Below are 19,007 nucleotides of genomic sequence, written 5' to 3'. Positions count from 1 at the left end.
GCCAGTGGCCAATCAAAACCAACCCACAGCGCAATGAACAATTAGAACCAACCCATAGCCCACTGACCAATCAGAACCAACCCACAGCCCACTGACCAATCAGAACCAACCTGATCTGCCAGTGGCCAATCAAAACCAACCCACAGCGCAATGAACAATTAGAACCAACCCATAGCCCACTGACCAATCAGAACCAACCCACAGCCTACTGACCAATCAGAACCAACCTGATCTGCCAGTGGCCAATCAAAACCAACCCACAGCGCAATGAACAATTAGAACCAACCCATAGCCCACTGACCAATCAGAACCAACCCACAGCCCACTGACCAATCAGAACCAACCTGATCTGCCAGTGGCCAATCAAAACCAACCCACAGCGCAATGACCAATCAGAACCAACCCACAGCCCACTGACCAATCAGAACCAACCTACAGCCCACAGACCAATCAGAACCAACACATGGTTGCCGGGGTGAAGCCCTGCATGACCATTGAGAACCTACCATGGTTGCCGGGGTTAAGCCCTGACCAATGAGAACGTACCATGGTTGCCGGGGTGAAGCCCTGACCAATGAGAATGTACCATGGTTGCTGGGGTGAAGTCCTGACCAATGAGAACCTACCATGGTTGCCGGGGTGAAGCCCTGACCAATGAGAACCTACCATGGTTGCCGGGGTTAAGCCCTGACCAATGAGAACGTACCATGGTTGCCGGGGTGAAGCCCTGACCAATGAGAACCTACCATGGTTGCCGGGGTGAAGCCCTGACCAATGAGAACATACCATGGTTGCCAGGGTGAAGCCCAGACCAATGAGAACCTACCATGGTTGCCAGGGTGAAGCCCTGACCAATGAGAATGTACCATGGTTGCCGGGGTGAAGCCCTGACCAATGAGAACGTACCATGGTTGGCGGGGTGAAGCCCTGACCAAAGAGAACGTACCATGGTTGCCGGGGTGAAGCTCTGACCAATGAGAATGTACCATGGTTGCCGGGGTGAAGTCCTGACCAATGAGAACGTACCATGGTTGCCGTGGTGAAGCCCTGACCAATGAGAACATACCATGGTTGCCGGGGTGAAGCCCAGACCAATGAGAACATACCATGGTTGCCGGGGTGAAGCCCAGCACCTCCAGGTAGCCGTCGTCGTGTCTCTGCGGTTCCAGCTCCGGGTGCTGGCTGCTGCTGGGGTTTCCCCATGGGACCGTGCCCGAACAGTATCTGCAACACAGGCGCACAATAGCAGTAAGGTGCACAATAGCAGTAAGGTGCACAACAGCAGTAAGGTGCACAACAGCAGTAAGGTGCACAATAGCAGTAAGGTGCATAATAGCAGTACGGCACACAGGTGTTTGTTTGTTAGTTTGTTTGTTCGTTCTTACCTGGGGATGTTTAGGAAGAGCAGACAGTGCAGTTTCAGCTCCTGAACCTTTGCTGTCATGTCGATGTCGTCGCACTGTGAAGAAAGGGAAAGTGTGTCACACTGCGGGGAAAGTGGATAATTACGATTCCTCCGTAATGAAAACATGAGCCTTAATTAGTGCAAGTCTAGTTTTAAGATTTTTAAGTCTTAGATGAGCTGGAATACTCACCACCAGGTGCACATATTTGGCCAGGTCCTTCGAACTGCCCTTCATCAGCTCACGACCTCCGGCCTGAAGGTCAAGACAGGGACACGTCATCATCATCATCATTATCCTCACCATCATCATCATCCTCATCCTTATCATCATCATCATCATCATCATCATCCTTATCATCATCATCATCCTTATCATCATCATCATCCTTATCATCATCATCATCATCATCCTTATCATCATCATCATCATTGTCATTACCATCATCATCATCCTTATCATCATCATCATCATTGTCATTACCATCATCATCATTATCCTCACCATCATCATCATCCTCATCCTTATCATCATCATCATCATCATCATCATCATCCTTATCATCATCATCATCATCCTTATCATCATCATCATCCTTATCATCATCATCATCATCATCATCCTTATCATCATCATCATCATTGTCATTACCATCATCATCATCATCATCATCATCATCATCATCATCATCATCATCATTATCATCATTCATCCTTATCATCATCATCATCATCATTATCATTATCATCATCATCATAATCATCATTATCATCATCATCATTATCATCATCATCATTATCATCATTATCATTATCATCATCATCATAATCATCATTATCATCATCATCCTTATCATCATCATCATTATCCTCACCATCACCACTTTTCAGCACTTCCCACTGAGTTTGGCTGAACAATAGATCAGACTTTGCAAGGGCGATTCGGCTTGATAGCAATGATAGAATCGGACATCATTGTTGGCTCCTGAACAACTACATGCCCATCTGGTGGCTTGTAATAAAGAACCACCCCCTGGTTTGTCTGTCATTGGAACCGTCATGTTTGATGATAAAAACTCTCCCAGCGTAGAGCATCTTGTTGGTTTGTTAGTTGTGCACAATCATTTGTAACATAAACTGGCATGTTTGTTTGTTTTTGTTGATAAAACTCACCCCCGCGTAGAACATCTTGTTGCGGAACCGGCTGTTGAATTTCTCAGGATTTGCCTCTGCAGAGGGCAAAGGTCAGGAAGTGTTAGAGAGACCAACTGTATCGACTGGAGGGAGTAAGATCAGTGGTAAAACAGTCACAGTCCAACTGTATCGACTGGAGGGAGTAAGATCAGTGGTAAAACAGTCACAGTCCAACTGTATCGACTGGAGGGAGTAAGATCAGTGGTAAAACAGTCACAGTCCAACTGTATTGACTGGAGGGAGTAAGATCAGTGGTAAAACAGTCACAGTCCAACTGTATCGACTGGAGGGAGTAAGATCAGTGGTAAAACAGTCACAGTCCAACTGTATTGACTGCAGGGAGTAATATCAGTGGTAAAACAGTCACAGTCCAGAAATGACTTATAATGTCATGTACTCCTCTATGGATATTTCTTTTGGTGGATCTCATTCCATTTGCTATATATAGCTGCTATTGTGGGCATTGCAACAAAATACATCCTAACCAAACTAGACATTAACTCCTGACCTATGACCTATGACCCAGTCATACATCATCATCATCATCATCATCGTCATCATCATCACCCCTCAATCTATAACGTGACCCCTGACCTTGTGACCCAGTCGTACATCCTAACCTGACTATAATGTGACCCTTGACCTCATGACTCAGTCATACATCCTAATCACACTATAATATGATCCCTGACCTCATGACCCAGTCATACATTTTACTCATCCTAATTGAACATACTGAACCCAAATGATAGCATGACCCCTGACCTCGTGACTCGTGGAACTCCAGCGCCACGTGGGCGTCGGCCCCCATGCTGAAGTAGTTGTTCATCACGTCCAGCGGCAGCTGCAAGGATGGAACAAAGGTCGAGGTCAGACACATGCCCTGGGTAGAGGAAGGGCACTGACACGCTGTTTAGTCGCCCTCTAGTCAAGGTCGGCCAAGAGAAGGTACATGCCTTTACTTAGAAGCAGGGAACTTTAGTGAAGGTCAGCTCACAAAACAGGCCAAGGTCAGATGAAAGAACTGGGGGTTAATTGGCAGAGTTAAGTTTCAAGGTCATGCAAAGTTTGAGTTTTGAGGTGTCCTGAAATTTCCATGTTCACACATTCATAGAACATTAATATGCAGCATGCACGGCTGTCACACTGATTACACATTCATAGAACATTAATATGCAGTATGCACGGCTGCCAAACTGATCACACATTCATAGAACATTAATATGCAGTATGCACGGCTGCCAAACTGATCACACATTCATAGAACATTAATATGCAGTATGCACGGCTGCCAAACTGATCACACATTCATAGAACATTAATATGCAGCATGCACGGCTGCCAAACTGATTACAATCACATGGGTGCAAGTCAGGATAAAATATTTGACTGTCTTGTGACTTAACACTTTTTGCAAGCAGTAAATAATTATGTAAAATCACATTGCTGCAAAACATGCACTGGAATAGCACCAACAATGCACTGGTGCAACAACCACAATGCAATGGTACAACACGCAGCATGTACTGGAACAACACCCAGCATGCACTGGTACAGCACCCACAATGCACTGGTGCAACACCCAGCATGCACTGGTACAGCACCCACAATGCACTGGTGCAACAACCACAATGCACTGGTACAACACCCAGCATGCACTAGTGCAACACCCAGCATGCACTTGTGCAATACATGCAAGTCAGTTCTGGCTGTTACCTTCTCCTTCACTTCCCCCTCTGGAGCACCAAGCTCCGCCTCCTGAGAATGCCATATATCGGAGGGAGTGAGCACACAAGATGTAAGGTCTGTAGCTTTTAATCATGATCATGTACTGATGAACTTACCGGGAGAACAGCTGAAACAGCTAAGACAGGTGAAACACACGTGAAACAGGTGAGACACAGGTGGGACATGTAAGAGGCAGGTAAGACACGGGTAAGACATGGGTAAGAAAAGGTGGGACACAGGTGAGACACAGGTAAGCGTAGCACATGTACATGTATACCAGAAAGCTAACCTTGTCGACAGTAACCATGGTGACTAGGGAGCTGACAGTATTCTACAGTAACCATGGTGACTAGGAAGCTCACATGTATGTTAAACCGTTCTATTCTACATTTAGATGATGAGGTAGCTGACAGTATTCTACCGTAACCATGGTGACCAGGTAGCTGACAGTATTCTACAGTAACCATGATGACCAGCTAGCCTTCTCAGACTGTTCTATTCTACAGTAAAACAACAACCAGTTAGCTTCACAGTATTCTGCGGTAACCATGACTACCCAGTAGCTGACCTTGTCTCCGCCCTCCTCGCCCTCGTCGGCGGGCACCTGTCTGTTGGGCGACACCTGCAGGTTCCACCTGTCCAGCTGCACCACCGGGCCGTCCTCCACGTGCGACAGGATCTTGGAGATCGGCTCGTCCGTGTAACCCTGGTTACAACAAACAAACAAACAAACAGACAATCAATCAGTCCTCCACGTGTGACAGGATCTTAATGATTGTGTTATGTGACACCCGTTTCCAGTTGAGTGTTATGTAATCTGATACTTACCCCTTCCCAGTTGAGGGTTATGTTATATGATACTCACCCCTCCCCAGTTGAGAGGTATGTAATTTGATACTCACCCCTCCCCAGTTGAGGGTTACGTAATTTGATACTCACCCCTCCCCAGTTGAGGGTTACGTAATTTGATACTCACCCCTCCCCAGTTGAGGGTTCGCGCGAGGTCGTTCCCGGTGCCCAGGGGAAGCACAGCGACTGGGGGAGGGGGGTTCATGCCCAGGGAGTCCAGGGTCGAGAGGATCCAGCCAGCCTGCAAGGTCAGAAGGTCAGACATCAGTCAGTAGGGTCAAAGGTCAGGTTAAGTGAATAGGTCAGAGGGCAAGGTAAGTTGAGATCCTTCCCAAACCATACATGGAGAGCCTCTCACCGTTCCGTCCCCCCCACAGGCCAGGATTCTCAAGTTCGCGACCTTGCGGTACATTTCCAGCGCCTCCCGGGGCCCGCCCTGGGAGAGGTCGAACACCTGGCGGGGGTTCAGGTACCAGATGAACTTCTGCATGATCTTCGCTCCCTGCAGGATAAACAACAACACAGCTGTGTAACCATGGTAACAATGAAACAACCCTACCATCCTGGGAGAGGTCAAACACCTGGCAGCCGTGTTCTATTGAACCCTCCCACTGTTCTGCCTGTCCAGTGTTCTATAGAACCCTCCCACTGTTCTGCCTGTCCAGTGTTCTATAGAACCCTCCCACTGTTCTTCCTGCCCACTGTTCTATAGAACCCTCCCATTGTTCTTCCTGCCCAGTGTTCTATAGAACCCTCCCACTGTTCTTTCTGTCCACTGTTCTATAGAATCCTCCCACTGTTCTTCCCGCCTAGTGTTATAAAGAACCTCCCCACTGTTCTCCCTACCTAGTGTTCTATAGAAGTTCCTCCCACTGTTTTTCCTGCCCAGTGTTCTATAGAACCCTTCCAGTGTTCTATAGTATCGTTCTATAGAACCCTTCCAGTGTTCTATAGAACCCTGCCCACCTGGTTGCCTCCACTCTTGGGGTTGACGAACACCAGCAGCGGCTTGATGAAGGGCGAGGCGACAGGCTTGATCATGAAGGCCTTCGACTTGCTCTCCTGGAAAACAGATCGTAAAAGCTCATTATAAAAACATCATAGAAACACATATAAATGGTTTTATTCGCAAATTCATACAGAGCTAAAACAACATTGCAGCCTAATGATACAAAGTAAAAAGGCTGAATTACGCAGTTTCAGGGAATACACAACTGTACAAAATATCATCAATATTTACAAACCTAACCAAAACTGAACAACAAGGATATGTAGAAACGGTAGTAGGGTGATTACACAATAGGTATAAGTTACAATACGCTGTTCAGGAGTTTTGACAAGTAAGGAATGGCACTGTTCCTGTACCTGTCAGATCTTATAAAGGGTATGCTAAGCTGGAAACCCCCTTTTAAGTCCATATTGTGAACTTTATTGCGGGTGGGGGGTAGCCAGGGTCGAAACGTTGGTGAATTCATCAGAGATTTTGCAAACTTAAGACAGAGTGATTCCCTTCTTGCTTTTAAAGTGCAGAGGTTAAAAGTTGAAAGTGCGTCAGCATAGGAAGTATAATTATTGCCAAGTATGATTCTGAGGGCACGTTTTTGAATGCGTTCAAGTTGGTGGGATTGTAGAGTGGTTAGACCTGCGTGCCATACTGGGACTGCATATTCTATGACTGGTCGGACATATAGTAAATAAATTTCGCAAAGATCTTCAGTGCAGACACCAGAGCGTTTTAGCTTTTTAAGCCAGAAAAGGCGCGAGCGACATTATAATAACACATCATATAAACACATTACAATTCATGAAAGCACATTATGAGGGCTCAGCTTTCCGTCTCACATGGAGGAAGAGTATTCAGAGCAGCAGGTGGTCTTGTCCATTGCAGTTGGTGCCGTCTTGGCTAATATGTACAAAATGTAATCTCCATTGAAGCAGAGGGTTCATCGTACAGGTAAGCTCCCAGGTGAGGTCACCTTACAGGTGTGAGGTTAAGTCTTAAGGGCCTGCAGCTCACCTTGAGAGACTTTCTCTTGATGGAAGGTCGCTTCTTCTTCTTCAGCGAGGATTTGATGGACATCTGTCGATAGGAAATGACAAGTTTGGGGTGAATGAACCTAACGCATATATTAAGAACTCCAAACTTTAAGAGACGTTAAGATGTAAGCATGACTTAGGGCTGACATGATGGTCGACTATTTATAATCAAGCTAAAGCCGTAATTAATATATCCTCTCCACCACATTGACCCTGTTCTTCTCATGAACTTGCCCCCTCCAAATGACCTTGACTCTCCCCCATAACCCTGCCACCCTCCCATATTATTTGCCCCCTCCCAATGACATTGATCCACTTGACCTTGACCCCCTCCTTATGACTTTGACCCCTTCCTACGACCATGTCCCCTCCCCATGACCTTGCCACCCACCCTGTTCTTTGGAACCTTCATGATCCAAGATGGCGGCACGATGACCCCTGCGTGTGCTCCCAGGGTGCATTGCTCCTCGATGTGTTGCATCATGAAACATGATACTTTGTTGTGGTACTGCAAAAACAGATAATCAAAATGGCCTCAGCTAAATAACCACATCTAATGTTGATTTCTGTTCTCAAAATACATGTCAGGAACCCTTCCCTAAAGGCTGCAATCAAACTATAATCAATAATAAGTTCTTATATAAATTAGCCTGTTAGTTTGGCAACAGTTTGTACTTACAGCCATATCATGGGGACTTTACTCAATGCCATATTAGGTCTGAAAGTTGGTAGTTATTGCCATATTAGGAGTGAAAGTAGGTACTAGTTATTGCCATATTAGGAGTGAAAGTAGGTAGTTATTGCCATATTAGGAGTGAAAGTAAGTTATTGCCATATTAGGAGTGAAAGTGGGTACTTACAGCAGCTTTGCACCAAGAGCAGCTGATGGCTACAATTTCCTGTCAAAACACAGAATTTAAGTAAAGGTTATCTAGAACGAAATATGAAGTAAAAGTTATTGCAGACGGTTTGATTCGGCCAAGATCATCGTTTGTGTGTCTGCTCACAGCCTCCTGTAGCAATAGTTTACATCCGACGGCATTCGCGCCTATCTGAGCAGACAGACCCAACTAGATGGCAATATTATGAGTGGCTCCATTGCATGTTTCACAACTAAAAATACTGTAAACTTTAGTTGACTGACAGTCACATCACAGCAGTATAACAGCACTGGACCCACGACTGTCAGCTACTACTGTCACAGTCACTACAGTTACTGTGATGTACCTGAAAAGTACTGTGCAGCATCAGTGCCACTTACTGCACACACTACTAGACCATTACTGTTAACTACTCACTCACTCACTCACACTCACTCACTCACTCACTCACTCACTCACTCACTCACTCACTCACTCACTCACTCACTCACTCACTCACTCAACCACCCACCCACCCACCCACTCACTCACTCACTCACTCACTCACCCACTCACTCACTCACTCACTCACTCACTCACTCATCCACCCACTCACTCACTCACTCACTCCCACAGCTTAGTCAGCCGTCGGCGCAGCAAAGCAGTAAACTGTACAGTAGTTACATCAATAATAATTCTTAGTCTTACTGCACACACTACTAATATTGTTAGCTAATACTGTCAGTAATGTTAATTCTTAGTCTTACTGCACACACTACTAATATTGTTAGCTAATACTGTTACAGTATACAGTAAGTTGAACATAAATTCTTTGCACACAGTTTGCATGCAAGAGCTTCAGATCGTGAGGCAGGAGATGAAACTGATTAGGGATTGCTCCATAGATTCGGTTAGAGTCCAGACTGAGCTTGTGGCCCTCAGGAAAGAGCTCTGGGAATTGAAAAACAGGCTGAGCTCTACTCCGCCGGCAGCGTCGTGTTCTGCTCCGCCGGCAGCGACGTGTTCTGCTCCGCCGGCAACGTCGAGTTCTGCTCCGCCGGCAGCGTCGACTCTCACCAGGCCGAAGGAATCCTACGCCAATGCCGTGTCTGACACCTGCCCGTCGGAGACTATCCCTAAGTCCCTGCACGCGGGTGACCCTGGTCGGCAGGTGGAGAGGGCGCCTGTCACAAAGTCATCGCAGGCATCCCGACGTCGGGGCTACTCGAGTGGCTCTAGGGCTGTAGCCCGACCGCAGTCCACCTCAGCTGGTGGCCACAGTGACCTTGACTCTGAGGGCTTCCGCCTGGTGCAGAGAAAGAAGCAGAGGTCCAGGGCAGTGGTGGGTACGGCGGTGTCGTCCAGTCTGTCTGCGGTTAAGTCAAGACCAGCGGAGATCTTTGTGACACGCCTTGAACCGAACACACTGACTCAGGATGTTGAAAGGTACTTGACTGATAACTTGTCGCAGAAATGCGCAGTTAACTGTTCTAAACTAACCACAAAATACGATGGGTATTCCTCGTTCCGTGTCTCTGTTGACTACAATGCTGTGTCGGAAGTCCTGTCCCCATCTTTCTGGCCATGTGGGATCCTAGTGCGCCGCTTTCACAGTAGGCGACGCTCTTCCACTTCTTAACCATGGACTTGAAACAGAAACTGCGGATTGCATCGTATAACTGCCGTTCGGCCAAGAACTCAGTTGGAACAATCAAAAGTCTATGTGAATCAAATGACATTATTATGTTGCAAGAACACTGGCTTCTGCCTGATGATATTCCTTTTTTAAGCAGCATTAGTCCTGAGTTTATGGCCTCCGGGAAATCTCCAGTAAATCTTGAAGCAGGGGTGCTACAAGGACGCCCGTATGGGGGAGTGGGGATCATGTGGAGAAAGACCCTATCTTCTGTCATATCTCCTGTTGACATTGATGATGATAGTCTCATTGCTGTTAGAATAGATTTGAATGGATGTCAATTACTTTGTGTATGTGTATATATGCCTTGTGATATGCAAGCAAATACTGACTCATTTCTTGAGAAGCTGGGTAAACTGGAGGCACTCTTGGAGGATTATAATTCGTATGCTACGGTAATCTTGGGCGATTTTAATGCCTCTCCTACAAGTAGATTTGGTGCATTGTTACAGACGTTTTGCGAGGAAACTGGATTACACTGCTCAGACAGGGAACTTCTTCCGGCCGATTCTTACACTTACCTCAGTGATGTCCATGCTTCCACATCATGGATCGATCACTGTCTGGCAAGTGACACGGCTCACCAAAACATCAACAATATTCAGGTGTTGCATGATTATATCTCCTCTGATCACTTTCCACTCTGTATCTCTTTAGATGCAAATTTCCCAGCCATAGCTAAGGCTGCACACTCCGAGATTCCTCTCAAAATCACTGACTGGGCCAGGGCGATGCCAGGCCAAATAGACATGTATCGTTTATCTGTGGACAGTTTTCTGTCAAACGTGGAAATTCCACTGGACGCAATGATTTGTAAGGATCCGAATTGTCAGGATCAAGCGCATACTAATGCCCTCAACCTGTTTACCTGCCAATTAATTGCCACTCTAAAAGATTCTGCAAATTCCACTATAACTCAAAGAACGGGTTGCAATTCCTTTACACCTGTCCCCGGATGGAATGAGGTTGTTAAGGATTTGCATACGGCTGCACGTGAGGCCTACATTCTTTGGAGGGAAAGTGGCCGCCCTCGATCAGGTCCGATTTTTTCCTTAATGAATAAAGCCAGGGCAAAGTTTAAGTACGCCCTAAGACAGTGTAAACAGGAGGAAAACAGGGCAAGAGCCGACTCGACTGCGAAAAGTTTCAATGCCGGCCATACTAGAGAATTCTGGAAAAAGGTCCGTAGTACTAAATTCTCTCATTCTGTATTACCTAACACTATAGATGGTTGCTCTGGGGCTGAGCAGATCGCAGACATGTGGAGGAGTCATTTTGATAAACTGCTGAACTCTGTTAATAGTGAGGTACATAGACCTGCTGTTATGTCTGATTTGTCGACAGGTTGTCCTTTTGAATTTGATTCGGGGATGCAAATCTCTGCTGTGGAAGTATATGATATAATTAGAAACTTACCCAATGGAAAAGCGGTAGGGTCTGACGAAATCAGTAATGAACACCTTAAATATGCGGGGCCTAAGCTTAGCATATGCTTATCACTATTGTTTTCAGCCGCGCTTGTCCATAACTTCATTCCGAAAAGTATGTTAGATACTACCATCATTCCGGTTGTTAAAAACAAAACTGGTAATATTTCTGATAGTGATAACTATAGACCAATAGCAATTGCATCAGCATTATCCAAAGTTCTGGAGGCTGTTTTATTGAACAGGCTAGAGCCATATCTTCAAACCACTGCTCATCAGTTTGGTTTCAAACGTGGACATGGTCTTGACATGTGTGTATTTACTTTAAAACAGACAATTGAGTACTACCGGGGTCTCGGCTCTCCAGTTTTTGCTTGTTTTTTAGACGCCTCCAAGGCTTTTGATAGGGTAAACCATTGGACCCTATTTAAAAAACTCCTTGACAGAAAGGTCCCGGTGTATTTGGTGAGGTTTCTGGTTTATTGGTACCAGAACCAAACAATGTGTATTAGATGGAACAATGTTTTGTCTCCCTGCTTTTATGTATCAAATGGGGTAAGGCAAGGGAGTCTGCTATCCCCGCTACTATTCAATGTATATATAGATGATTTAAGCTCGAGACTCAGTTGTACTAAAGTAGGTTGCTATATAGGAGGCTGTCTTGTGAACCATCTTTTTTACGCTGACGACATGTGTTTGTTATGTCCTAGCCTTAAGTCTCTGCAAAAACTTGTAAGTACTTGTGAGGACTTTGGTTTAGAAAATGATGTATTATTCAATGTAAACAAGACATGCTGCATGTACTTCCCGAGTGCTAGTTTGCCACTTTTACATCCGCTCCCGTCGATCAAACTGTATGGAGAGTGTCTGAGATTTGTGACATCATTTGTATATCTTGGAATTGCTATTAATGACAGACTGAGTGATGATGACTGTATCCTTGCCCAACTAAGGGGCCTGTATTGTCGAGCAAATACTATAATTCGAAAATTTTGTCTTTGTTCACCTACTATTAAGAAAACACTATTCACGTCTCACTGCTCCCAACTCTTTGGGGCGCAGTTATGGAATTCTTTTCGCTCGAGTGTTCTGTCGAAATGTCGAATTGCCTACAACAATTGTTTCCGTATAATTATGAGTTTCCCAAGATCTTGCAGCGCAAGTGAAATGTTCGTGTGCAATCATACCGATACCTTCGACGCCAGATGGCGTAAACAGTGCCACTCCTTTGTACATAGGATTTTCAATTCTAGTAATGCCATTTTACAGTCCGTACTTAGGTCCGACTCTTTTTACAAGAACTCATTTTTCACCAACCTATGGAGCCGCCTCTACACATAGCCATAATATTGTTAGTTTGTCTCAAAATGTTGTATATAATCTTTGTTTTTCATGTTTGTCCCTATGTCATATGGGCCAGTGAGAGCCTGAAATAAAGAAATAATATATAATATACTACTAGTAGTGGTAGCACCTACTGTTAGAGTAACATGTTAACTTCTCAGTCTCACCTTAGAATGGAAGGAGAACTTCTGGTGGAATGGCTGCAAAGTACAACATGGGAAGGTCAAATATCAAGGTCAAACGTACGTATTCATGGAGCATGATAATATTTGAGGTGATGACTTCATTGTAAATATGTGTTTGTGTAGAAAGCCCCCCCCCCCCGAAACAGCTAGGGGCCCCATGATGCCAGATTTAAACACCCCCACCCCCCCTAGAAACAGCTAGGGGCCCCATGATGCCAGATTTAAACACCCCCACCCCCCCTAGAAACAGCTAGGGGCCCCATGATGCCAGATTTAAACACCCCCACCCCCCCTAGAAACAGCTAGGGGCCCCATGATGCCAGATTTAAACACCCCCACCCCCCCTAGAAACAGCTAGGGGCCCCATGATGCCAGATTTAAACACCCCCACCCCCCCTAGAAACAGCTAGGGGCCCCATGATGCCAGATTTAAACACCCCCACCCCCCCTAGAAACAGCTAGGGGCCCCATGATGCCAGATTTAAACACCCCCCCCCCCCCCGAAACAGCTAGGGGCCCCATGATGCCAGATTTAAACACCCCCACCCCCCCTAGAAACAGCTAGGGGCCCCATGATGCCAGATTTAAACACCCCCACCCCCCCTAGAAACAGCTAGGGGCCCCATGATGCCAGATTTAAACAGGGCCACCCAGCAGTCTGAAAACTTTATAAACACATGTAGATTAAAAACGTTTCTGAATCCTTTTTGACCTTGACGTAATCTTTACAAAAAAAACGACTTTTTAACCTATTAAGCCTGCCGCTTTGACATGAAATTTCACTTTGCTGCACTGTTTACACTGTTTGACCTTTGACTAGTAATTCTTACTTTGTCACACTGTTTACACTAATGTGGTTTGACCTTTGACATGTAGTTCCACTTTGCCCCACCGTTCACAGTAATGTGGTTTGACCTTTGACAAGCGAGTAGTGTCACCTTGCTGCACTGTTTACACTAGTCTAATGTCAGGTTTGACCTTTGACCTGTACTTTTTACTGTGCCACACCAACATGGTTTGACCTATGACCCATAGTTCTCACCTTGCCACACTGCTTACACTAATGTGGTTTGACCTATGACCTGCAGATCTCACCTTGCCGCACTGCTTACACTTGCCCTCCTGCCTGCGCCTGTGGACCCAGTGGTGCCGCACAAACGTCTGCGGGACAAACAGCACACATGTTTCTTTGTATTGGCCGTGATCTACTACTGATAAATCCTACCCGGAATGGAGCAGCCTCATTTATTTAGATAGCTTTAAACAACACTTTCAGATATATGTGCAAAGGTTAGATTTGACGGCTCGTGTACTGTAATCAGCTGCTGCCGCGCCGCGTGCCTGTGTGCTATGCCCAAGGGTGCACGTGGTTAGGCCGGATATATGATACAGATTTGACCCTGACTGACCTCTCGAGAACTTTTTGTCCCTGGCTCCCTGAAGGTCGGCCGACATCTGAAGTTGATCTGGGGAAAAGCAGCGTCAATGTAAAAACAACAAACAACAAACAACAAACAACAACAAAAGAACAATACGTCTCAACATTACATATGCATCAGAAACCACAGTAGAAGACAGTAAGATATCTGAAGACAAGGCTGCGATTCTTACCTTCTCTAAGACGTGCATGCAGCCGACGTGGACGAGGATCTTACAGCCGAGACATTTCTTCCTCGGCCCAGACTTCTGCAGGGGAAAATCATCGGGTCAGCAGGGGGGAACATTACATAGTTTTACATATATTAAACACCTACGTAAGCAACGTTTTTACCCTAACACAGTACACCCTGAACCATGCATGGTTCTCCCCCTAACACACCACACCCTGAACCATGCATGGTTCTCCCCCTAACACACCACACCCTGAACCATGCATGGTTCTCCCCCTAACACACCACACCCTGAACCATGCATGGTTCTCCCCCTAACACACCACACCCTGAACCATGCAAGCAAGGCTCTTCCCCTTCAGGCTTGACACACTACACCCTGAACCATGCATGCAAGGTTCCGGGTTCATTGCCATGGAACGGTGTTTCACGTGCACAGAGGACATGGACGTGAGAAAGCATGCATGGTTCCGGATTCATTGCCATGGAACGGTGTTTCACGTGCACAGAGGACATGGACGTGAGAAAGCATGTCCTCTGACTTACGAAGAAGTTTACCAGGCAGTCCTGCTCCCCCACATAGCAGAAGTCTCCCGACTCCTTCGTGTCCGTCCAGATGTGCTCCCCGTTTACTGCGTTGTCCTGGCAACAAAAAACAAAAAACAGTTGAGCTGGGAACCTGACCCTTCATTAAAGCAAATGAGATATCTACAAAAATCTATCTCTGATTCATGATTCACTATAAACTCAGCTGGTGCCGCACCTGCCTCCCCCCCAAAACACACTCAAACACTCACAAACACACACACACACACTCACACACTCACACACACACACTCACACACTCACACACACTCACACACACACTCACAAACACACTCACACTCACACACACACTCACACACACACACTCACACACACACACTCACTCACACACACACAAACACACACGCACACACACACACACACACGCACACACACACACACACGCACTCACACACACTGACACACACACACGCACTCACACACACACACGAACACACACGCACACACACACTCACACACGCGCACACACACACACACACGCACTCACACACACTGACACACACACACGCACTCACACACACACACGAACACACACGCACACACACACTCACACACGCGCACACACACACACACACGCACTCACACACACTGACACACACACACGCACTCACACACACACACAAACACACACGCACACACACACACACACACGCACACACACACACACACACACTCACACTCACACACCACCCCCGCCCCCCGTTCTGTTACTTACAGTCCAGTCAACGGCAGTCTTGAGCTGGCGTTCCCCCCCGTGCTTGAGGTGGTGTTGGTTCGGTTCATGATGGGCGTGGTCCTGCCCCCGGAGGTAAGACCTGGATATTGCTTTCCTGGAACACAAGAAAACAAACATCTAAAATCACTAATTCTAAATTACTAAATGTTTGGCAGGGTTTATACCACAACCCCTAAAACCTTTGCATAGGGGGTTACAAATAACCCCTAACATCTTGGTTGGGTTACAAATAACCTTGGCTGGGTGAAAAAAAAACTATTTGGCTGGGTGAAAAAAAACTATTTGGCTGGGTAAGTCATCGTTACCCTCCTGCACTTTGCCTTCAGTAGTGCTGAGGGAGGATTTTGTCCCAGCTGAAGCTGCGACACTCGGACTCGGAGGAAAGGGTGACCTGAGGTGACCTGAGGCGAGCATGCAGGGTGAAACACGTCACGACAGACTAAGGCATGCAGTACTGGTGGCGTTAGCTAGGTGGCGTACTTGAAACTTCGCGGCATCCGAGCGATGCCGTAGAACCGAGAGTCGGCCTCTTCCCTCCCCGCCTCTTCCACGTCATCATCATCGTGGTCTTCATCTGTTGCCATGGTGACCACGATCCGAGGGACGGGGCTTTTTGGCTTTCCACGCGACAACCGTAACTTCCGCGCGTAGTAGTGCATGTTCAAGGGCATGTCCAGGGCACCGCCAAGGTCACAATATGGCAGACATGTCCCCGGAACTCATGTCAAATCACCATGGCAACCTAGAATGGCAGCTGTATCCCAGAACTCATGTCAAATCACCATGGCGACGTAAAATGGCAGATGTTTTCTATGTCAGATCACCATGGCGACGTAAAATGGTAGCTGTATTATGGAACTCATGTCAAATCACCATGGCAACAATACCGAGCAAGGACAGGGGGTGATGGGATTGCTACTGCTCCTGGATATGATGTCCCATGATGCAACGGTGCATGAACCTTCCTCCTGAACATGCGATAGCCTGGAGCAGAAGCAAAGATACTAGAGGTCATGCTCAAGGTCACAACACACCTGTGCCCCCCTCTCAACTCCAACATTATCAGTCACACATTACAAAAGCCCACATGCCCCCACCAGGGCCCCTTAGAAGTGCATATGCCCCCATCAGGGTCCCACAGATGCAAACTTGCCCCCATCAGGGCCCCATAGACACACAAACCCCCATCAGGGCCCCACAGACACACATGCCCCCATCAGGGCCCCACAGACACACATGCCCCCATCAGGGCCCCATAGACACACAAACCCCCATCAGGGCCCCACAGACACACATGCCCCCATCAGGGCCCCATAGACACACAAACCCCCATCAGGGCCCCACAGACACACATGCCCCCATCAGGGCCCCACAGACACACATGCCCCCATCAGGGCCCCACAGACACACATTCCCCCATCAGGGCCCCACAGACACAAATGCCCCCATCAGGGCCCCACAGACACACATTCCCCCATCAGGGCCCCACAGATACACATGCTCCCATCAGGGCCCCACAGACACACATGCCCCCATCAGGGCCCCACAGACACACATTCCCCCATCAGGGCCCCACAGAAGCACACATGCCCCCATCAGGGCCCCACAGACACACATGCCCCCATCAAGGCCCCACAGACACACATGCCCCCATCAGGGCCCCACAGAAGCACACATGCCCCCATCAGGGCCCCACAGACACACATGCCCCCATCAGGGCCCCACAGACACACATGCCCCCATCAGGGCCCCACAGAAGCACACATTCCCCCATCAGGGCCCCACAGACACACATGCCCCCATCAGGGCCCCACAGACACACATGCCCCCATCAGGGCCCCACAGACACACACACGGCACCTGCAGACACAGCCCCTTGCAGGCCCCTCACAGCACCTCTATGTGTCTACAGGTAGGGTAAGAGCCCCATCTGGGCCCCTCACAGCACCTCTGTGTCTACAGGTACGAGCCCCCATCCGGGCCCCTCCAACACTGACATCACAGAGGAAAATCTGGTCATCACGAGGACTGGTCCACTCCAGGATGGGGGGATCAAGGACAGAGACTGGAATGGTCCATTCCAAGACAGGGAGGGGGAATGACTCAGCCCACCCTAGGATGGGCAGAAGATCTAGATGGTAAAATGGAGGACTGGATCAGCCCACTTTAGAATGGGGAGAGACAGAAGGAGGGTATTGGACTGGTCCACTCTAAGCAGGGGGCCCACCGATCCTTAAAGCCAGGAGGAAAATCCCATCCTCATCGCCATGCCGACAGCATCCACCCACCTCAGCACCAGCTGACCTCTGACCTATGACATCATTAAACCTGAGTCAGAGCAAAAGGGCCAGCCCACTTCACTGGTGGGGGGAAGAGCAAAGGGAGAAGACTGGTCCACTTTCATATGGGTGGAAACATTCATATGGGTGGAAACAGTGGTGGGCTGAATAAGGAACAGTCCATTACTAGTGGTGGGGGGTAAATGTGGAACAACAGGCGACAGTTAGAATTATAGCTGCTCCCCAGATTCAGACTAAAGCAGCATAACTGCAGCAAGACGATGTTAGGGGGAGAGGGGCACCTGTTGTAGGGCACACCTGGGGAAGATATAAGGTTCTCACCTGAGTTTGTCCCACCTGAGCGGCATGTCTGCTGTACCTGTCTCCCACAGGTGAGACAAGGTGTGCTACATGTACACCTGTCTACACCAACACACCTGCATACACCAACACACCTGCCCGTCACGAGCAGAACTCCTATACAGGTAGCACACCTGTCTCCTACAGGTGAGGAAAGGTACGCCACATTGACTACGCCAGTCATTCATGAATATAGTGATGTCATTACTCTGCAGTTGCCATAACAACAGACATTTATTGGGGCTGGGGGAGAAATGTTTAAATATAGCCATGCTGCCTACGGCTGCTTCAGGTCTCTGTTTCCGCTTTCTCTGAGCCGATTCTGAGAACAGCAGTTTTGTGGAAGACACAACCATGTACAGCAGCCAGTATTTAAACAATACAGCAGACCAGTAAATATACAGCAGACCAGTAAATACAGCAGACCAGTAATTATACAGCAGACCAGTAAATATACAGCAGACCAGTAAATATACAGCAGACCAGTAATTATATAAGTATTCGAGTAATGATGTTAGATTTATTTTGAAGTTGTTCATATTCCATGTTATTTGCCATATATTGTACCTGATGCAATTGTTGTGCAAAACACTTAACTATTGACTATTGACTATTCAATTCTAAAAACCCAAACCATTTGACCTATTGCCCCATTATAGATAACCTGGAATGATTGCAAATTAGCCGTTATGGT

The 19,007-nt window shown here is 47.3% G+C and overlaps 1 protein-coding gene across 11 annotated transcripts in view; it reads right to left on the bottom strand.

The window, feature by feature from the left end:
* LOC136422282 (diacylglycerol kinase zeta-like) overlaps window positions 1-19,007 on the bottom strand; it is a 52,485-nt gene that overhangs the window by 13,212 nt on the left and 20,266 nt on the right. For 6 of the 11 annotated variants that reach the window (XR_010753591.1, XM_066409937.1, XM_066409940.1 and 3 more), the window contains exons 2-20: window positions 15,654-15,768; window positions 14,879-14,974; window positions 14,334-14,408; window positions 14,132-14,188; window positions 13,818-13,883; window positions 12,705-12,737; window positions 8,071-8,109; window positions 7,602-7,718; window positions 7,191-7,253; window positions 6,140-6,235; window positions 5,532-5,675; window positions 5,301-5,414; window positions 4,893-5,030; window positions 4,313-4,354; window positions 3,362-3,440; window positions 2,576-2,631; window positions 1,596-1,658; window positions 1,386-1,459; window positions 1,107-1,224 (exon numbers count right to left, since the gene is read on the bottom strand). Coding sequence is in view for 10 of the 11 variants with exons in the window: in XM_066409937.1 (XP_066266034.1) it covers window positions 1,107-1,224; window positions 1,386-1,459; window positions 1,596-1,658; window positions 2,576-2,631; window positions 3,362-3,440; window positions 4,313-4,354; window positions 4,893-5,030; window positions 5,301-5,414; window positions 5,532-5,675; window positions 6,140-6,235; window positions 7,191-7,253; window positions 7,602-7,718; window positions 8,071-8,109; window positions 12,705-12,737; window positions 13,818-13,883; window positions 14,132-14,188; window positions 14,334-14,408; window positions 14,879-14,974; window positions 15,654-15,768 (1,585 nt within the window). In the remaining variant the exon portion in view is untranslated. Of the gene's footprint in view, window positions 1-1,106; window positions 1,225-1,385; window positions 1,460-1,595; window positions 1,659-2,575; window positions 2,632-3,361; window positions 3,441-4,312; window positions 4,355-4,892; window positions 5,031-5,300; window positions 5,415-5,531; window positions 5,676-6,139; window positions 6,236-7,190; window positions 7,254-7,601; window positions 7,719-8,070; window positions 8,110-12,704; window positions 12,738-13,817; window positions 13,884-14,131; window positions 14,189-14,333; window positions 14,409-14,878; window positions 14,975-15,653; window positions 15,769-16,154; window positions 16,659-17,534; window positions 17,964-19,007 lie in introns of those variants that run through there. The other 5 variants (XM_066409941.1, XM_066409946.1, XM_066409938.1 and 2 more) reach the window with 4 other exon arrangements.

The sequence above is a fragment of the Branchiostoma lanceolatum genome, chromosome 16 (assembly GCF_035083965.1).
Source record: "Branchiostoma lanceolatum isolate klBraLanc5 chromosome 16, klBraLanc5.hap2, whole genome shotgun sequence".
Lineage (NCBI taxonomy): Eukaryota > Metazoa > Chordata > Leptocardii > Amphioxiformes > Branchiostomatidae > Branchiostoma > Branchiostoma lanceolatum.
Note: the sequence above shows the minus strand (reverse complement) of the source record. Positions and strands in the feature narration are given on the sequence as shown.